Here is a 20,628-nt window from a genome sequence, read left to right as displayed (position 1 = left end):
AATGGATTGGCTGAGAGCAGGATGAGGCCGGTGGGCCACTGCCCTATTTGCCCTAATGGACCAGCCTCTGCTGAAAAGTCAGGTTAGAAACTTTCTAAGATTATGTGTGGCATTGAGAAAGTGGATAGTTAAAACTGTGGAACTCACAGCCACAGGAGTCGGTGATGAGAGCTTTAAAAGAGATTTTGGCAAATTCATGGAGGAAAAGTCTATTGATGGCCACTAGCCACAATGGCAACGCTTTGGCTCCACAGTCAGCGGCAGGAATTAAACCACAGGATGGGAGAGAACTTGAATCCAGCTTGCTGGTTTCCCACCAATATCTGCATTGCAGGCTGTTGGACCAGATGATCCCTTCCAACTGTACAGTCTTATAACTCTATTATCTGGTTGGCCACTATGAGAACAGGAAAGAAGGAAGGAAGGAAGGAAGGAAGGAAGGAAGGAAGGAAGGAAGGAATCTTTATTTGCGTCAGCCATCGGCCATAGCAATAAAACAACAATACGATATACAAAGAATACAAATAAAAAGTCAATTATATAAAATACATTTTAGGGTTTTGAATCAGTTGTCAAATAGTGGATCTTATTCTAATTGCCCCAGCTCATCTTGATCTGCCAAAAGGATGGACACTGTGGCAGTGGTTGGGCGACCGGAATGGACAATAAAAGAGGGGTGATAATCTCATTCCTCAAGCCTTTATAAAGAGGGCAAGCCAGAAGGGCATGCACCACCAATTAGATACTGCCATCTCCACAGGGGCATAAGTGTTTTTCGTGTGGAATCTGTTGGAATCGCCCCTTGAGTACAGCCGAGGGCAATACATTCAATCTTGCAAGAGTAAAAGCACGCCTATGTTTTAGAATTGCTAGGTTATGCAGATAGGGTGCCAGAGAGCCAAAATGGGAAGGTGGAAAATAGTTGTACCATGGGCAAAATTTCCTTATTGTGGCCAAGTTGTTCTGACGCTCAATATCATTTAGGCACTGAAAAATTAAGACTGTTTGCTTTACTAAAACCCAAAGTGAGTAGCTGTTGTGGTGATAAACTGCAAGAGTGAAGTTTTTGATAGACAATTTTAGTCCAGGCGCTCTTGTGACAATCTTGCAGCACTAGGGATATTAGACGGGGGGGTGGGGATTTGCATTTAGACGAAGCCAATAGTTAAGTGTCCTACACCAAATCCATAATTCTACCAAGGAAAGATTAGCTTCTAGGCACAATGGTGCGTTTGGGTCCCAGGGTGGTACAGAGAAAATTTGCCTTAAGAACTTTGATTGGACAGCTTCCGTAGTTCCAAAGTGAGCCCCATATAACTGTGCTAGGGGTTTAGCTTGGAGCACTTCCAGGACTAATGGTATATGTTTACCACCTTTTGTGTGGAAAAAGCATGTCAGAATTTTGGCGCTTTGGGACACTTTTTCTTTTGCACATGCTGGACTGAGGGCCATTGGTCTGATGCAACAGACTCCACTTACGTCCTTATGGTTGCTACCACACCGAAGGGTTGATTCATTGCAAGTGCAGAAGGAACATTACATGGCAGATGAAAAAGTGTTGAACAGGCATTGACTGAAGAAAGAAACTCATTTGCAGGTTACCATTTTTGTTTTCAGATGGAAACACCCCCCGCAAAAAATAAAATAAAATATGGAGAGCATTAAAAGGAATTATTCTGACCATATTTATAACACCTGCCTCGAAGGATGGCATTAATGGATGATGCATTGCTGGGAACCTTTTAAAATACACACTGACCCACTTGTATGAGTGCATTAAAGGTCGACGTAGGCAATGTTCTTCCCGGTGTGGATTCTGCACCATAATTGAGACCACCTGCCTGCACCGATTACGTGAACCATATTTGACTTCTCTTCGTATTCAGGCATTATCCCCACTGCGACAAAACAGTTCTTGTTTACATAGCAAAAAATGAAAAATATATACATGAAAAGGAGTTTATTTTAGCTGCCATTTAATACATGTCAGCAGCTGGAAAATGAAAATGGGGAGCAGCCCTCCTAGCTTCTATAGAACTGTGCAAGAAAAAATCTGGAAAATGAGGTTCGACACACAAGAAAAGGTTTTATTTTCATTTTTTTAAAAAAAGAATTATATCCTTGTTAGATTCCTAGATCTGCACAATACTTGCCAGCAAGACTCATATAGCCTATAAGTGAAGCACACTATTCGGTTCTCAACCATCAGTTGCTTCATACGTCTTGTGCTAAAAAATCTAATTATTCTGATTGTGTTTAAATAAAACACCAAAACGCATTAAATTTTCAGACAATTTCTTTTTATATGGCACCAGATCAAAAGCCCAATACGCTCTCCAGAAGGGGTGGTGGGCAAACAACTGATATAAAACAATAATTTCCCGTTTTAGGCAACCCTGTCCCCACCAAAGACAATGGAAACTCAATCGTTGGTTCAAACAAGGAGAATGGGCCTTGCAATCTCAGATTTGCTTGATGTATACAAAGTGTTACAGCAGAAGGTCATCAATGGGGGTTTGGGGTACATCTTTTTTTTAAAAAACCTACTCCCTATTCAGTTTTGTATAAAACAAGCAGCACTTTGCATTTCCAAGCTCAATGTTTTCCCTGCACTTTGCATGCAATCCATGCCCAACTATACACCCAAAAAAGAGAATGCAGATTGTGAGTGCAAATACTCAGATAGCATCGTGATAACAAGCTCCGAAATGAGCGCAACCTATTCCAGTCCCAATTTCTTAACTATTTTGAATTTGACAGATGCATAGTGCAATAGTAAATCTTTTCAGAAGGTCAGGTTCTAAATCTTAGGTCATAAAAGTTGGTGGGTGTGATACATGCACACAACTGCATTTTGAGCCCCTCTCCCAGAAATTGACTTAAGAGATCTTTCTTAAAACCACTTGTGGACCACCTGACATTATGCCTTGTTTGGTGCTTTGCTCCTGAATTCAGAAGAAGTTCAAGTTTGGGCTAGGGAATGCACACACACACAAACACACACATCACAGGGCATCGATTCGAAAACAGAAGCATTCATCCCCTCCTTTATGTACACAAATATACAATAAGAGTTCAAACATCTACCAGTAGAAAGTTTTCATTAAATGTACACTGAATTTGCTTTTTCACTACTGGGAATTGCAGGAAAGGAAGGTTCAGCCGAGTGGTAGGGAATGTGTTATGCACACAAAAGGTCCAGGTTCCATCTGCTGGCTCTTCTGCAGCATCTTCAACTCAACAGAACATTAAATTGTGGAGCTGGGCTGAAGGAAAGAAATCTGAAAATCTCAGATTACGTTTCTGCTTTAAAGCTACATTTCGAAACTCTCACATCTGACATCAAAATGTAAACACTGACAAGCAAAGGCTTTTGCTTTCTCACTGGAAATGGCATAAACATGGTGGCTGCACGCTTGCAGATAGAAGGTGACATCTTCCAAGCCCTTAAAGTTGCCTTGATGGGTGACCCTCTTTTCTGAGTTTTTGAGAGTTCTACTCAGGCAGCATAGGGTGCATGGGTGAGGTTGCCATATGTTGAAGAGCAAAAGAGAGGACACATTTGCCAATGCCTGGGGCGGGATGGGGAAGGAGGTGCGAGAGAGAAGGTGCTGGCCTACATAGCCCTATGGTTTGATCCTGCAGGATCCCTTTTATGACCCTATGGGCTCAGCCTAGAAACTCTAACCACTGTTTCATGTTGGCTCTCAGCTCACTTATTGAGATAATCTTCTAAGACCCTGTTCCCCCTCCATATTAAGGTAGGTGAGCCACAGGATGGGGGCTTTCTGATGTTGACAAGAAAGGAAGTTCAGACTCAAGACAGCACTCCTTTGGGCGAACAGGTTCTTCCTCCAGCATATTGACTTTGAGTTTTATTGTTGTTTTAGCCTAATTGCATGCATGTTACTGTTTGGTATCATTTTCATCTCCTATCACATTGTTTGCTACCTTGATTTATTTTTCTTTTATGGGAGAGAAAGAGACAGCTGTTGAAAATAAGTAAAGGAATAATAAAATAATAATAATAAAATTTTAGTTATATCCCGCCCTCCCCAGCTGAAGCCGGGCTCAGAATAACCAAACATGCATGTCTGAATTAGCTCTTGTCCAATTTTGACACTCCTGGAACGGCAGTTCCCGAACGCGTGCATGCCCTCTGGGTACCAAAGGGAAAAAATGAGGACATTTTGGCAAATTTAAAAAATCCACCAGGACAGAAATTCTATCCCTGAAAAAGAGGGCATCTCCTTGAAAAAGAGGACGTATGGCAACCCAATGTATGGACTCCTCAATATCCTGCTTCCACAAACGTGGCGCCAAGCAGACCTCACCTTCTGCTAGACATGGAATTCCATGGCAAGCCTTGTTCCACTGCTCAATTAAGTAGGTAAAAGGTAAAGGTCAAAGACCCCTGGATGGTTAAGCCCAGTCAAATGCGACTTTGGGGTGCGGCACTCATCTCACTTTTCAGGCTGAGGGAGCCAGCATTTGTCCACAGACAGCATTCCTGGTCATGTGGTCAGCATGACTAAACCGCTACTGGCGCATGGAGGACCATGACGAATGCCAGAGTGCACGGAAACATGGTTTACCTTCCTGTCGCAGCGGTACCTATTTATCTACTTGCACTGGTATGCTTTAAAACTGCTAGGTTGGCAGAAGCTGGGACAGAGCAACAGGTGATCATCCCGTTATGCAGACTCGAACCACCAACCTTTCAATCAGCAAGCCCAAGAAGCTCAGTGGTTTGGACCACAGCGCCACGCACATCCCTTACCTTTTCAATTAAGTAAAAACAGCCCTACCACTAGGAAGTGTGGTACAAACCACCTCCATCAGAGAATGCTGGAAGGCAACAGGGGCTACCCTCAGGCAGTACTGAAGCAAGAATCAGCTCCCACTCCAGGCATCTTCTGTTATATAGGAAAAAGGGAGGATGCCATCTTCCCCTTTGCCTCAAGATGGGCTGGCTCTGTTTCTGTGTATCAGAGGAAACGCAAGCCAAGACTCATGGCTAGTGAGAAAACAGTTTGCTGATTGTATCCATCTGCAGGGAGCAGAAACAAACAAAAATGATGGCGCAGATTGAGAGAGAGAATCAAGGCTCTACACAATGAGTTCTTTGGTTTGGAAAGAAAGATAAGCATTGGGTCTGAAAATCTACAATGGAAGAACAATCAAGCACTTTGCAGGCTGTGAAATTGGTGTGGGTGGGTGTTTTAGCTGTATCTGTTGTTAATGCATGTTGTGGGTTGCCTTGAATCCTGTGCTAGGAGAAAGGAGAGCACAGAATAAAATACATAAGTAAACACTACAGAAGACATTATAAAAAAGGAGCAGAATTATGTTTTGGCATTTGGGAGGCCTTGTGGAAGTGGCCCCCATGGCTTATAAAAAATAATAGCTCTTAAATCCTGGAGATCATGGGGAAATACAGACTTTTCCCCTTTTTGAGTGCATCATCATCATTATTATTATTATTATTATTATTATTATTATTATTATTATTTTATTTTGCAGCAGGGGCCAGGGGACCTGATGTCTTCGGATTTTGCAAAACTAATTAAACTATCAGCCTGTCAGACGGTTAATGCAGAAGGAAAGTGGGGGTGATTTGCAAGATCAAAGTTATCGTAATATATAAATAATGTGACCAGAGGAGGAATTACAGGTAAGAGGTGTGCAGAAAGAAGGAACGCCATGGTGCATCTGTAACAGCAAAACTGAATGCCTTCATCTGTTCCAGCTGCAAGAAAACATGTCTCTCCCACACTGGTCCCTGCAGTCACAGGGGTCTGACTTCACCCCCAAAGACAGACGGATGCTAATCAACCTTCACTAAACTGCCAAACTGAACTCTGCTACTGGGACTCTTTGAAAACAGCCTTGCAGCCATTTTTCCTTTGCTGCTACCCCACACATGTGGGTCTCTAGAGGATTAAATATAATTCTATATCCTCTTACCAATTCTTTAGCTGTGATTCCCGCACTGCAGGGAGTTAGACTAGATGGCCCTTGAGGTCCCTTCCAATTCTACGATTCTGTAGTTGTAACAGTTTTATTTGTTTTATAACTGCGGTTCCCATCGCTGCAACCCTTGGACCTTAGGTTAAAGGGTGGGTAATTAATGCATTACTTTATTCCACCAACCCACTTACCCATAAGAGCAGACGACAGCAACAGCCAAAGTATCAAGCTTTGGTTAGTGATAAACCTCCTTGAATTTGCCTGATCCTGAAAACAAATCCTAAATCCTAAATCCAATCCTAATCCCATAATTCTGAAGTGCAACTTCCATCTCAGGCAGTTTGCTAAAAGGGGGAGAGTACCCCAATTCAACCACAAACAGCCTGCCTAAGTAGTTGTTTGTGTTATGCACGTAGATAACTGTACTTTGTATCTTGGAATAATTCCACATACTGTATGAAGGCAACATTACAGATGAACATTACTACATTAGAATATGTCATTAAGATTCTACTTGTATATATGAAGAAGCAAGCATTATATATCAATCGCTGTACAAGGCAAGCTGTTAACTATAGCCCATTTCACTACATTTTACTAAGCAATAATAATATATTTTGCATGCCAACCTCAAAACTAAGCAAAAGCGCCCTCCGAAATCTCCTTGGAAGATCTACGGAGAGCAGCTAATATAATGCAATGAGTTTCCCCTCCCACCCCATTCCAAATACACATCTTTATCATAATCTACACAAGCCACTCTGCTCCATATCTTCTCAACTGAATCCAGGAGCAGATTTTTTTTAATGGAACTGAAACAAATTTAAAAGCAAAACTCCAATCTGCAGATTTTCAGCTTGGCTGCTGTTTGCAACAAATTAAATTTGGTAAAATGATGCTTCGGATTTTTAAAAATATTTTTTAAAGCAGTGATTCAAGGTTTTTTGAGGGGGGCACCTCAAACTTTGCATAAATACTCATGGTTTTTAACCCCTTGGTTTTCAACATTTCGGAATCAGGAACTCCAATCTGGAATTCTTCCATTCATTCATGAATGTGCAACTTTGCTTCAGTAAATGTTTCAGTAAATGTGTTCATGTGGCACTTATGTACCTATTTCACACAGGGCAATAACCATAAAAGAACCAGTATCTGGTTTGCTATAAGCAATACTCATTGCTGCAAGCTTTTGAGTTTCTGTTCAAACATAAAAAGGTAAAGGTACCCCTGCCCGTACGGGCCAGTCTTGCCAGACTCTAGGGTTGTGTGCTCATCTCACTCTATAGGCCGGGAGCCAGCGCTGTCCGCAGACACTTCCAGGTGACGTGGCCAGCGTGACAAGCTGCACATGGCAAGCCAGCGCAGCACACGGAACGCCGTTTACCTTCCCGCTGGTAAGCGGTCCCTATTTATCTACTTGCACTTGGGGGTGCTTTCGAACTGCTAGGTTGGCAGGCGCTGGGACCGAACGGCGGGAGCGCACCCCGCTGCAGGGATTCGAACCGCCGACCATGCGATTGGCAAGTCCTAGGCGCTGAGGTTTTACCCACAGCGTCACCAGTAAGATGATGCCGATACTTAGAAAAAGCTTGGGTTTGTGTATCTTGTAATACACTTTGAAATCATCACCATGCCTGTTCCCAGGGCCTATATTATGTGCATATGACCCAATGTAACACACTTTCAACACAGGACCACAATGGTCACATCTAAACAGCTGGCTGATAAATCCTGTGCATCATGGCTGAATTTACAAAAACCCTCCCTTCCCCAGTGTATGAAAGTTCTGTGATTTGACCCACAGATGTCAGACACTGGGTAGATAGAACATAGGGTTTTTAAGTCTTCTAGGCAAAGCTCATACACAACCCCTCTGCATTTGAATGGAGCTTGTGTCAAGGATGCAAGAAGTCCTGCTTGGGTGTTAATGCTCCTGTGTTTATCAACCAGGAAGTGATAACAAGTAACTCTGCCCACTAGTCTTTGCCAAAAGAGTGTGGCTGCCTCTAATGAGTTTCTGTGCCTTCAGCTGCATGCAAGAAGGCTTCCATGTAAACCAGAACTCTGCAGAATCAGGGCATTTGGATTTCAAGGAAGCTTTTGCATGTACAGTCATACCTTGGTTCTCGAACGCCTTGGTACTCGTACGTTTTGGCTCCCGAACATCGCAAACCTAGAAGTGAGTGTTCTGGTTTGCAAACGTTTTTTGGAAGTCGAATGTCCGATGCAGTTTCCGATTGAGTGCAGGAAGCTCCTGTAGCCAATCAGAAGCTGTGCCTTGGTTCTCGAATGTTTTCGGAACTTGAACGGACTTCCGGAATGGATTACATTTGAGAACCAAGGTACAACTGTACTGCAGTATGTGCGAAGACTCAGTTGCACTCTTCATTCACGGGCACATGGCTGGGCTACTTGGCACGCACAACAAGGGAACATCAGTGACCAGAGAGGACACTGGTCTAAGGCTTATTAGTGGGTCTACCAAAAGGTAGCACTGGTGGTCACACCCAGAGATACTGTCTGAGTCACACAACAATTCTTTAGAGGTACATTTTGAGCATGAGTTTGCAAGTGTTGCAAACTGCAGACCATCCACTCACTGGATCAGAAAGAGCCGTCAGGTGGGAGTGGAGAAACTCAACAAAAAGATAACATCACACATACAATGCAGGCACTAAATACAGATTCCCCGATCCCATGGGCGCTCAGTTTGGATAATTCTCACCCTCATTCCTCCTCTTTGAGGGGGAAGAATAACTGGGCATCCAGCGTAACTGGACATCAGCGTTGAGTGCCTGCATCATGCATGACATTATATTTGTGATGGAGCGGAGGAGTATATGACTCAGGCTTATCTCGTCAAACATCTGGAGAAGGAACATGACAGCCAAGAAAGAAAATCTATTTCAAAGTAGTGGCACACAGCTTGCTGTCTACAGATTGGTTCATGCAGGCATAGCCATCACATGGCAACTGCAGCATCAAAGGATGGTTTGCATGTGTGTGAATGGGCCATCATAAATGAAACCCCAGGGATGGACCTTCAATATAACCCAATTCTTTTCAAGTGAGTTTGTACATTTGGCTGAGATTCCTCAAGGCCAGCTGATAAGAGAGTGATGGACATGCCTGTGTGAACCAGTCCTATGTGTCAGTGCTAATGGGGATGCATCTACATACAGACACCATCTCCTTAACGGGATCCAGATTCACTTTCCTTTCTTAAAACCAGTACCATTTTCTTGAACTCCACCTAAAACTGCCAAATTATTATAATTATTTTTATTTTTTTTAAAACCCCTACAACCTGCTAGGTAGACTGGCTTGTCTGCCCATTAGATCATGCCACTTTTCTCCTCCTGGAAAGAAGTTCGTGATGAGGATCTTCCTAGCAAGAGCTCCTTCTCATGAATCAGGCTTTCCACAAGGTCCTCCTGCCGGTAGTTATGGTAAACTTTCAAAAAGGCCAAAATGGTAATTCCGAGCCAAGTGAGCCAGGCAGCCCAAAGGCCAAACTAGAGAGAGAGAGAGAGAGAGAGAGAGAGAGAGAGAGAGAGAAACAAGGTGAAGCAATTCCTAATACCAATTTATTTACAGTGCTACCTTGGTTTAAGAACAGCTTAGTTTATGAACAACTTGGATTAAGAACGCTGCAAACCCAGAAGTAGGTGTTTTGGTGTGGGAACTTTGCCTTGGAATAAGAACATGTTTCACTTCCTTTTGAGTTTGTTCCATTTGTAAATTGAGTCCCCCACTACTATGGGAAAGCACGCCTTGGTTTAAGAACGCTTTGGTTTAAGAACGGGTTAAGTTCGTAAACCAAGGTACCACTGTACATGCAAGTCTGTTTATACAGGGAAGTTTTTGACTGAATTATACAGAGGTGGCTAACATGGTGCCTTCCAGGTGGTATTTGACTCCAACTCCAACTGAGAGGTAGTGTGGTGTAGTGGCTAGAGTGTTGGACCTGGACGGGCAGAATTCAAAATTCAATGAAGCTCACTGGGTGACCTTTCTCCTAATACATGCATTTTTGAAAACAATGGCTGGTTTCAAAGTTCAGATCTGCAAAGTTCAGATCAATGCAAATTTATCTTAAGGCTGACCATCTTTTGCTTCTCACGTTGCCCCAGAAAGTGGAATTTTGATAAATCCTCCTTTAAATGCACACTGAATTGAATTTCTACCCCATCCTCATCAGGCATGCTACTTTTGATTCCCAGAGAAGACAAGATGACACTGAGAACCTTCCCAGAGATCGATCTGTCAATTAATCAATCTCTTTATTACAGCCAATAATCAGTATTCCTTTCCGGAGCTGCAATTTATCAGCTCTATGGACAAACAAAGAGACTTTGGGGGAGATCACTTGACTTACCTGTGTGATGGCAAACTGGTCATAGAATGCTGAGTTTTCTAAATTCAGCTCAAGATCTATATCCTGTAATTCTTCACAGCTAGAGGGAGAAGACATTTTGGATGAGGGGGAGGGGAAGAAATGAAAATCATTTCAGCAATTCCAAATGACCTTTTCTGAGCTCCAGCTGAAACAGACCTCTAAATCCTGTCCAATAAAGCTCCATTCCCAAGAAGCAATAGCCCACTGCCATATATAACAACTGGATGACAACATCTTCATTATAAAACAATCATCCTGCTATCCTTGAAACACAGATAAACTTTCATATTGCAGCCTCTGTCTCTCAGCGCATGCCACTGAACCAGTCAGAGTTTATTGCAGTTTGATCTCAACCAGAAATAATGGAGCAAAGGCCAAAATGTCAACGTCCCTTCAAATACTTTGCCAACTGTTCCCACTTTGATCAATTTCCTGCAGATTAAGAGAGAGAAGCTGTATGAATGTTTCATCCGTATCTGCATTCTGAAACTAAATTGGGTCTCTAATCTGGCAGGACCTTTCAATGAAATCGTAAAATAATAATAATAATAATAATAATAATAATAATAATAATAATAATAGGAGACCAGCATGCATTTTGGCAATTGCACAATAATTGTGAAATGGATACACAAGGGAGTTTACAGCCACAATTAGCACAACATACAAGCCTCGGCATAAGAATGTAAGAAGAACCTTCTTGCATCAGACTGAATTGACCTCTGGCCAGTGTGGTGTAGTGGTTAGAGCTTTGACTATGACTTGGGAGAATCAGGTTCAAATTCCTGCTCAACCATGAAGCTCATGAAGTGAACTTGGGCCCGTAAATGTTCTCTCAGCCTAACCTACTTCGTACCTCCTCCTTGATCTCATGAACCATCAGGCCAAATTTGGTGGCGATCGGCTTCTTGATTTCAGGAACCATCATGCAAAATTGGGTTACAGTGCAGTTTAGAAAGGTTGAGTCCACCATCTTGTCTGATGGTATCCCAACACAGAGTTTACGAACTATCCTTGAGTTCAAGAATCATCATGCCAAACTGGAGGAGACCTTTAGACCCATAAGCACCGTACATTAAAAAAACACACACAGAGAGAGAAACACTGGTGGTGTGTCCCCCAGACTGACAATGACTACTGGGGATGAGAAACAAAAAAGCATGCAATGCAAATGAAGCAAAAATGTGCAGGGGAAGTCCTCCAGCTTACCTAAAACCAGCATTTGAAAAGCCTTAAGCTCTTTTATTTTGCCCCACCAACTCAACCACCCACACAGACAATCCCCACTTTGGCATCACCCCACAATGAAACTTGAGTTATGAGCCTCCATTACCTTTTGACATCACCAGAGAAGACTTCAGAAGAAAGGGGTGTTTGCGTGTGTGTGTGGTTTTTGTTTTGTTTGTTTCAGATGCTCCAGAGCAAAGAGTTGGTCAGATAGAGTCTGCCTATGGGTGGTTTTGGGTTGGTTTGTTTACAGGTAACTTGGATTTCTACTTGGTGCTGTGAACAATTCTGATGTTTCAGAAGGCCTCTTCTCTTTCTTTCTCTGTCTCTCTCTCTGTCTCTCTTTTTCTCTCCTTCCTTTCCAGTGTTGTCAGCCATCTTGGATGCTTATCCGAATATTCTATTAGTCCAGAGATTTTTTTGTTTTCAAAAAAAACCTCCCCTTTTAACGGAATATTCGAATAACCGTTGCAGCCCTAAACAGAACATTCACTAATGGCATTTTACAACATATGACAAGGTGAAACAAAGTAAATGCTTTAGCAATGCAGTTTATCTGTATCATATGACATAAAATGTCACCATTTTATCTTCTACTTTATGAGCCAGTGGATATTTTTTTTTATAAAAATAAAAAAACACGAAGGGAAAGAAATTTAGACTCTCAATAAAAATATTTCTAGTACCAAACGCGCAGAGTGGTTCAATACGCTGGATAATTTCTCAATTGTGCAATATTGCTGGGCTTCAATACTCTACAACAGTAATAAATTTAAATTGCAGCCTGGCAGCTTTTTAGATGCACATTCCTAGTTGCTTCTGAAAATCAACCCCCACCCCCATCCCTTGCCAAGCTAATTCAGTTGTGTAAAGGAACAACAGCATATTCCCCACCCAACCATGTTAATGTGGATTACTGCCCTTTACTATGAAGCAAATTACGTCCCATTTTCATTTATCCAGAATAGGATAGGTGCATATCTTTCAGATTTTTAGATAGGCTAGTACTAGCTCAGGGGCGAAGAACCTTTCTTCAATTTGGGGGTCACATGCCATTCTGTGCAAACTTCTGGGAGTCATGGGTCTGTGATGGGCGGGGCCAGAGGGGAAAGTGGGTGGAGTAAGAAGTGTGAAATTCACCTTCGTAGGCTACTTTTTAAGCACACTCACGGGTCCCTCCCTCACCTCCACCATCCCTCTCTATCCTCCAGCAAAAAGCGCTATTGGGGTTCAACAGCACATTCTAGCCAGGCAAAACCACTCAAGGAGAGTGGAGAGAAGGGCTGGGTGAGGGGGGGACATGGCTATGGAGTGGTGTGGTCTGAGGACAGTTCCAAGGCCCACATAGAGAAGCCTAGGATCCCCTTGCCTGAGGTTCCCCATCCCTAAATTAGCTTAAATCTTTCAGGATACACATCACGTCCTGGATTTTGAGGGACAAGGAATATAATAGTAGTAATCAAATGCTCTGCACATCCCAATTTTCACTTCCCGTGTGGTATAGAAGTGCTTAACCATTCTTCCTTCCCCTCCTTCCATATCTTGCTTTGTTTGACAAAGGGTGCTGCAGTTTCAAGGTCCAAACTGCCATATTCAATACAGGACTGGCCTCCAGTAGTCTTTCTTCCCCTCAAATCACAGAAAAGGGGGAAGTTAACTTCTCCCATTGCAATGCTGCTAGATAATTCTTAAAGGCACTGGATCTCTGTCCTGTGTTGCATCTGACAACGTAAGCCAAAGAAGGGGCAATTTCTTCTTCCGTTGGCCTTGCTGTAGCTACCCATCGTACCATTAGGAGATTATTTCCACCTCACACCTCTTTTTGCCTGTTTCCCTTGCTTCCATACTTGCCCTTCGCTTATTGCCTCCAGTCTATCTGAGTGCATGCATCAATGGGAAGGACCCTCCCCTGCCACACTCACCTGTTGGGCATGCTTCCTTTTTCGGTGATGGCGTCGCACCACATGTTAAAGCCAACGCTTACGATCGTGCTGGCAATGAAGATGACGAAAACCACAAAAGCGCTGATGAGCAGATTCAGGAAGGCGTAAAAGAAAGAGCTGCGAGGGGAAAGTGGGAGGTGGGGAGGAGAGAAGAAAAGGGAATTATAACTCGTAAGCAACATTTACCAAAGCAAAGTAACCAAACATGATCCACCCGGAGCAGGAACCGGCAAGCCACTCCAGTATCCCTGCCAAGAAAACTCCATGGACAAAGACAACAGGCATATAAAAGTTATGACGCTGGAAGATGAGCCCCTCAGGTCGGAAGGCGTCCAACATGCTACTGAGGAAGAGCGGAGGACAAGTACAAGTAGATTCAGAGCTGATGAAGTGGCTGGGCCAAAGCCAGAAGGTCGCTCAGCTGCAGATATTCCTGGAAGTCAAAGGAAAGTCCAGTGCTGTAAAGAAAAATATTGCATAGGAACCTGGAATGTAAGAACCATGAACCTTGGTAAGTTGGATGTGGTCAAAAATGAGATGGTAAGAATAAATATTGACATCCTGGGCATCAGTGAACTAAAATGGACGGGAATGGGCGAATTCAGTTCGGATGACTATCATATCTATTACTGTGGGCAAGAATCCCGTAAAAGAAATGAAGTGGCCCTCACTTCAACAAAAGAGTGGCATCTTAAAAAGTGGAGACATCACCCTGCCAACAAAGGTCCGTATAGTTAAAGCTATGGTTTTCCCAGTAGTGATGTATGGAAGTGAGAGCTGGACCATAAAGAAGCTGATTGCCGAAGAATTGGTGCTTTTGAATTATGGTGCTGGAGGAGACTCTTGAGAGTCCCATGGACTGCAAGAAGATCAAACCTATCCATTCTGAAGGAAATCAGCCCTGAGTGCTCACTGGAAGGACAGGTCCTGAAGCTGACACTCCAATACTTTGGCCACCTCATGAGAAGAGAAGACTCCCTGAAAAGGACCCAGATGTTGGGAAAGATGGAGGGCACAAGGAGAAGGGGACGACAGAGGATGAAATGGTTGGACAGTGTTCTCGAAGCTACCAGCATGAGTTTGACCAAACTGCGGGAGACAGTGGAAGACAGGAGTGCCTGGCGTGCTCTGGTCCATGGGGTCACGAAGAGTCGGACATGACTAAATGACTAAACAACAACAACAGCAACGTTAGGACTAGTGCAGCTTCCTGTTATCTCACAGTGGCTGACCAGGTGCTTCTGGGCAAGTCCTGAGTGTGAGAGAGCCAGCGTGGTGTAGTGGTTAAGAGCGGTGGACTCGTAATCTGGTGAACCGGGTTCGCGTCTCCGCTCCTCCACATGCAGCTGCTGGGTGACCCTGGGCCAGTCACACTTCTCTGAAGTCTCTCAGCCTCACTCACCTCACAGAGTGTTTGTTGTGGGGGAGGAAGGGTAAGGAGATTGTTAGCCACTTTGAGACTCCCTAGGGTAGTGATAAAGCGGGATATCAAATCCAAAATCTTCTTCTTCTTCTTCTGAGTGCAAGCAAGTCCTGAGTGCAACAGCATTCGCCCCACTAGGGATTTCCAGCTACTGCTATTCAGAAGCATTACTGCTTCTGAGAACATAGACTAAGGTTACCAGACGTCCCCGTTTCCCGGGGACAGTCCCCAGATTTACACATCAGTCCCCATACAAAATCCACTGAAGTTGAAAAGTGTCCCCGAATTCATTGAAAAAAATCTGGTAATCATGGCCAACAGACATCAACAGCCCTCTCTTCCATGAATTATTGCAATTCTCTTTTAAAGTCATTTATGTTAGTGTCCATCACTGCCTCCTGTGGCAGGGAGCTCCATAGTTCATGCACTTTCTTTTACCTATCCTAACTCTTCCAGCATTCAGCTTCATCGGATGTCTGCAAGTTCTAGTGCTATGAGAGAGGGATAATTTTTTTTTCTCTCTAGCCACCTTCTCCATGTCATGCATCATTTTATAATTTTATAAATCAATTTGTCGAATCCTCTTTCAAAGCCATCCAAACTGGTAGCCACCAATTGATGCCTCTTGTGGGAGTGAATCCTGCAACTCTGTGTTTACAGTGCCGGAGCACCAGTTCAGATATGTCTGGAATGCTAAAAGTTTTCTCAGTGCCAAGGCAGCAAAATCCAGACGAGGCTCCTTTGCCTTTTGACAGATTGATACTGACAGATCTGGGTTTAAGAGGCCTATCCCGCAATCTCCTTCCCCACTCCTATGTATTTTTGGTGGCAGACCTCAAACATTTCCTTTTAGCCTAGGCCACCACAACTGGGCTGAATAGGGGGTATTAGTCAAACCACATGAAGAGCACTAGGTTGGGGGAGGCTGGCTTATACTTTGTCCATGCTCTGACTTGCAAACAAATCAGCACTAAATAACATGTGAGGTTTGTCAGAGTTTAGTATTGTGTAGCAGCTTTCTGTTTCACAAATAAGCAGCAACTAGGGGAGGGACGTGGGTGGCACTGTGGGTTAAACCACAGAGCCTAGGGCTTGCCGATCAGTAGGTCAGCGATTTGAATCCCCACGACGGAGTGAGCTCCCATTGCTCGGTCCCAGCTCCTGCCAACCTAGCAGTTTGAAAGCACATCAAAGTGCAAGTAGATAAATAGGTACCACTCCAGCGGGAAGGTAAACGGCGTTTCCGTGAGCTGCTCTGGTTCACAAGAAGCGGCTTAGTCATGCTGGCCACATGACCCGGAAGCTGTACGCCGGCTTCCTCGGCCAGTAAAGCGAGATGAGCGCCACAACCCCAGAGTCGGTCACGACTGGACCTAATGGTCAGGGGTCCCTTTACCTAGGGGAGGGTAGATGGACCCAGACTGTGAACACAGTGTAGGAGAGGAGGATTTATCCAGTACAAGGTAGGGAGAGGTTGTTCCCATCACCATAGTAGTAGAATTCAGGCCCATTCAATGCAGCTGAATGTTGGAAAAACTGAGAGAGGCTATTATTGATTCATTTATTTACCAAATGCATATTCTGCCCTTCTTCCCAAAGTAGGCAAGGATGGTAAGCAACAACTTTTAAAATGTCCCACTGCAGATGCAGACTGGGAGAGATCTCAATTTAAAGGTCTGCTGACCAGGTGCCAAAAGGACAACAGAGACTGCACCTGTCTGATATGCATGGGGACAGTATTCCAAAGGGCAGGTGCCACACCACTAAAAGCCTGGTTCCTAGTTAGTGTGGAAATGGACCTCCTGATATGATGGTCTCTGCAGAAGGCCCTCACCTGCAGAGCAGTGATCAATTGGTCAAAGAAGGGGTGAGACAATCTTTCAGGTATCTCTCTCTCAAGCTGTATACAACTATATGCACCCAAACAAGCACCTTGAACTTGGCCCAGTAACCCTAACCCTATCACAGCCTGCTCTTTGCCAGGCAAAAAAACAAAACAAAAAACCCAAGTTCTTCAACCTAGATAGCCAGTGATATGGAAAACAAATCCTATTATGAAAGTTTGGAGAAGCTGGGAATGTTCTGCAGATGTTCTATCTTCCTCCACCTTTCTTCAGATGGTGGCTAGACTTGGGGAAGGCCTCTTGATGTTGATCTTAAAATCTAAACAGCTTCAAGCGGTCCTTTGTGTATCCAGGTTGCAGGACAGCTTTCTAGTTTAAACACTTTGATCATCCCCGGAATATTACAAGCTGGATGCCTGCCATCGTAATCACCACCAGTTTATTTGTAAGCTACTTTTCTGCAAAGCGTGACTCACAGCATATCAAACTAACTGTAATAAATGTAACGATCCAAAAAAACATACTAAGAAACTATTAAGAATTATCATAAGCTCACTTATGTAAAGCAATGCAAGTAAACTAACCTAATTTATGAGCTTAAACCCAAACAGGACAGAGAATAAAGTCTAACGCAGAGTAAAATGGCAACATATCAAATTACAGGCAAGAAAGCAGTAATCCAAAACTACGTTCCATAGAAGCTCACCATAATTTGGCAACCACACTTTTCCATTCTGACAGCCTTCCCTCTGATCTGCTAGTTAGACACCCATGGACAAAATCATCCACCAGGCCTATTGTGAGTTTAAGACGAGTCTTGTGGGTCACCTGATGTTATCGAACAACAAAGCCTATCATCACTGAACACTGGCCATGGCAGCTGGAGCTGATGAGAGCCAAAGTTCAGCAATGTCAGGAAGGCAGCCAGTTCACCATATCTAGTTTTTGGAAAGCTTCATCATCATCCACCCCCTGCCCATTCTAGCAGCCTGGACCAGTTCATCTTACACAGGTGAACACATGGACAGGCAAAGACCTCTTCATAGCTTGTGGTACTTTGAGCTAAATTGCAGCACCCCAGAGAGATATCGAAAGCCAACTGAATGCAGTGTATAAAATATTACCAGTGCTGCAGGCACACATCACCATGGAGATCAATGGTACATTCTATTATAAGCCTGTGGTTTGGATCACTTGCCCAAAGCCTCTGGAACTGTCTGCTCTGCAGACACTGTAACAGAACATGTTGCCTGCTTTTTATCTTCTGGTTTTCATTCTGCTTAGGACTAACTGAGGATGGGAGGTACCATATTGATCTTAATAAAATAGAAATTTGCCTAATGGAGAATGGGGCTCTTAGGTCCTCCTGGTTGCTTGCAGACATTTGGAGAGAAAAGATCTCACCATAAATAATCTATTTATTATTATTATACATGTATATCCCACCTTTTCTCCAAAGACCAGGGTTCAAATCTCCTCCCCCTTTCCATTTTATCTTCACATTTTATCCTCTGAGGTAGGTTAGGCTGAGATGCAGTGACTGCCCCAAAGTCATCAAGTGGCCTTCAGATCCGAGTGGGGATTTGAACCCTGGTCTCCCAGGTCTTAGTCCATCTCTCTAACCACTACTCCACACCGGCTCTCAGCAATAATAGCTAACTCTCCCACTTTTCCAAAGGAAGCATAGAAATGGAATATCTCAGAGATAGCTAATTTGGTGCCCCCCCAGAAGCAGTAAGAGTCCAGCTCTCACCAGTCCCAACCAATATGGCTGACAATCAGGGATGATGGGAGCTGTAGCCCCCAAAATTCGGAAGGTACCATGTTGGGTACCACTCGAAGAGCCAGTTGTGGTACTGAGATGATTAAAAAAGAATCAGAATTGGCTTTGGGGGGCCCAGAGGAGGTGGGTGAGTCAGGAGAAGGTGGGATTCACTCAGTGTAGCAGAAAACTTTTGGAGGACCATACCTGCCTTGGGATGAGAAGCACCATAAACAGAAGCAGCTGCTGTCAGCATCAGTTGTGCATGTGTTTGCTTGTTGTTGTTTTAATGTTATTGCCCTTATTTTGTAACGATATGTATCAGAAACCATTATACATCAAACATCCTTGCAATAAGAAGAAAACAAATGAAATTTTAAAAAAGAGGAGGGAGGGGAATAAAGTGGGAAATGAAATTACAGATAAAGGGGCGAGGACAGCATAGCAAAACTCTGTAATACCTTGATTAAATTAAAAGGAAAAAATGTAATTTATGTTGCCATTCCAGAAATGTAAAAATGCCCACCTCTCAATGAATTTGTTCTCTTTTATTATTAAGCATTGTGTTTCTCTCATATGTAAGCTTTATCATTAAGATAGCTTCCCCTAACCAAACCGTTATGGTAGGGGGGTGTCGTCCCATTTTTTGTGCAATTTTGCTGTGGTTAGCGGGGTAGCAATCAGCTGTAAATCAGTATTAATGGTTTCAGGATAGAGTATCAATAGGGGAGCTCTTTTAGGGTATTTTGGGAAATCGCAGCCTGTACATATTCACATAATATTCAGTAGGTCTGTCCAGAAAGGCATTCATTTTCCGCAACTCCAAAAGGTATGCATTAAATCCTCCTTTAGTGTGTGCATGTTTTAAATTGTAGTTGTGTGCGTGTGCAGTCCAACCCCCTATGCTGAGCTGCGGTTCTGGGCACCCTTCCCCAACGGGAGCCAAAACCAGAGTCTAAGAAAGAGAGCCCTGCAGGATCAGGCGAAAGGCCCATCTAATCCAGTATCCTGTCCTCACAGGGGCCGACCAGAGGGGCTTTATTTCAGAACAGGCAAGCGTAGGGGGTAACCGGACTGAATAGCCTGCTGCAAGCCTAGAGGAATGCGCACGGAGCCTTTTCGCCTGGAGTCTGGCGCGCAAGGCATCTGGTGGGCGACAGGGAGTCTCCGTTTCCACGGGAGCGAGGACCCCTCCCGCTCTTTTAAGCCAGCTCCCTCCCTCCCCCTTCTCTCCCCTCCCTCCCTCCCCGGCCGCCACTTACTCCTCGTGGCCTTTGCAGAGGAAGAAGAGCGTCCTCCAGGCCTGCACTGCGGCGAGCAGCAGCGAGAGGAGGCCGGCGAAGAGGCTGAATCGGCAGGCGGACTCAGGCCCCCACTCCTGCACGGTGAAGCGCTGCCGCTCGGCCGTCAGGTTGGCGTTGAGCCACATGCCCTCGGTGAAGAGCAGGCAGCGGCCGTGGAAGTCGTTGCTGTTCTCCGACAGCGGCACCACCACGATGAAGCTGAAGAGGAAGGCGAGGAAGTAGCAGGTGCACTGCGCGAAGAGGAAGTTGCTCAGCGCCATGGTCGCCAGCCTTTGCTGCCTGCCTGCCGCCGCCAGCCGAGGAGAGAGGAGGAGGAGGAGGAAGGCAGCAGCCCGAGGAGCGAGAGGAGGATGCGCAATGGCGAGCGCGCCTCCCTCCAGCGCCGCCCGCGCCGACCCAGCAAGGCTGGCTGGCTGGGTGGATGGATGGATGGATAGGTAGAGGAGCTCAAGGGCAAGACGGGGCGGGGCTCGTCGGGAGGTTTAGACCCCCGCACCGCTTTTGTGAACACGTGGAGCTGCCTTCTTGCGTGGGTATGCCTTTCAGTTTAGGTGTTAGCAAAGCAGGGAAGGGCAAGAGGACAGGGGATGGGCCCACACAGAATGATGCATGGTGTGGAGACAGTGGGTAGGTCCTATTTTATTTTATTTTATTTTATTTATAACCAATTAGCTCACTCCGTAGAACATGAGACTCTTGATCTCAGGGTTGTGGGTTCCTGCCCCCTGTTGGGCAAAAGACTCCTGCACTGCAGGG

General features: G+C 44.5%; 1 protein-coding gene across 1 annotated transcript; it reads right to left on the bottom strand.

Annotated features, from left to right (window-relative positions):
- Window positions 1-9,237: 9,237 nt before the first annotated feature.
- TMEM179 (transmembrane protein 179) lies at window positions 9,238-20,288 on the bottom strand. The gene is made up of 4 exons (XM_053361247.1): window positions 19,831-20,288; window positions 13,519-13,656; window positions 10,349-10,427; window positions 9,238-9,485 (listed from the first exon to the last, which is right to left on the bottom strand). The coding sequence occupies exons 1-4, from the start codon at window positions 20,130-20,132 to the stop codon at window positions 9,306-9,308; spliced, it is 699 nt and encodes a 232-aa protein (XP_053217222.1). The 5' UTR covers window positions 20,133-20,288; the 3' UTR covers window positions 9,238-9,305.
- Between the last annotated feature and the right edge of the window lie 340 nt (window positions 20,289-20,628).

The sequence above is a fragment of the Podarcis raffonei genome, chromosome 1 (assembly GCF_027172205.1).
Source record: "Podarcis raffonei isolate rPodRaf1 chromosome 1, rPodRaf1.pri, whole genome shotgun sequence".
In the NCBI taxonomy this organism is placed as follows: Eukaryota; Metazoa; Chordata; class Lepidosauria; order Squamata; family Lacertidae; genus Podarcis; species Podarcis raffonei.
This window is presented reverse-complemented; position numbering and strand designations above follow the sequence as displayed.

What these genes read in the sequence shown, in the direction of transcription:
- TMEM179 (XM_053361247.1), bottom strand. Translation starts at nt 20,132, where the DNA reads ATGGCGCTGAGCAACTTCCTCTTCGCGCAGTGCACCTGCTACTTCCTC. An exon ending in AAAGGAAGCATGCCCAACAG is followed by an intron (nt 10,428 to 13,518) that starts GTGAGTGTGGCA and finishes TTCTCCCTCTAG; the next exon opens with CTGTGAAGAATTACAGGATA. An exon ending in ACCAGTTTGCCATCACACAG is followed by an intron (nt 9,486 to 10,348) that starts GTAAGTCAAGTG and finishes CTCTCTCTCTAG; the next exon opens with TTTGGCCTTTGGGCTGCCTG.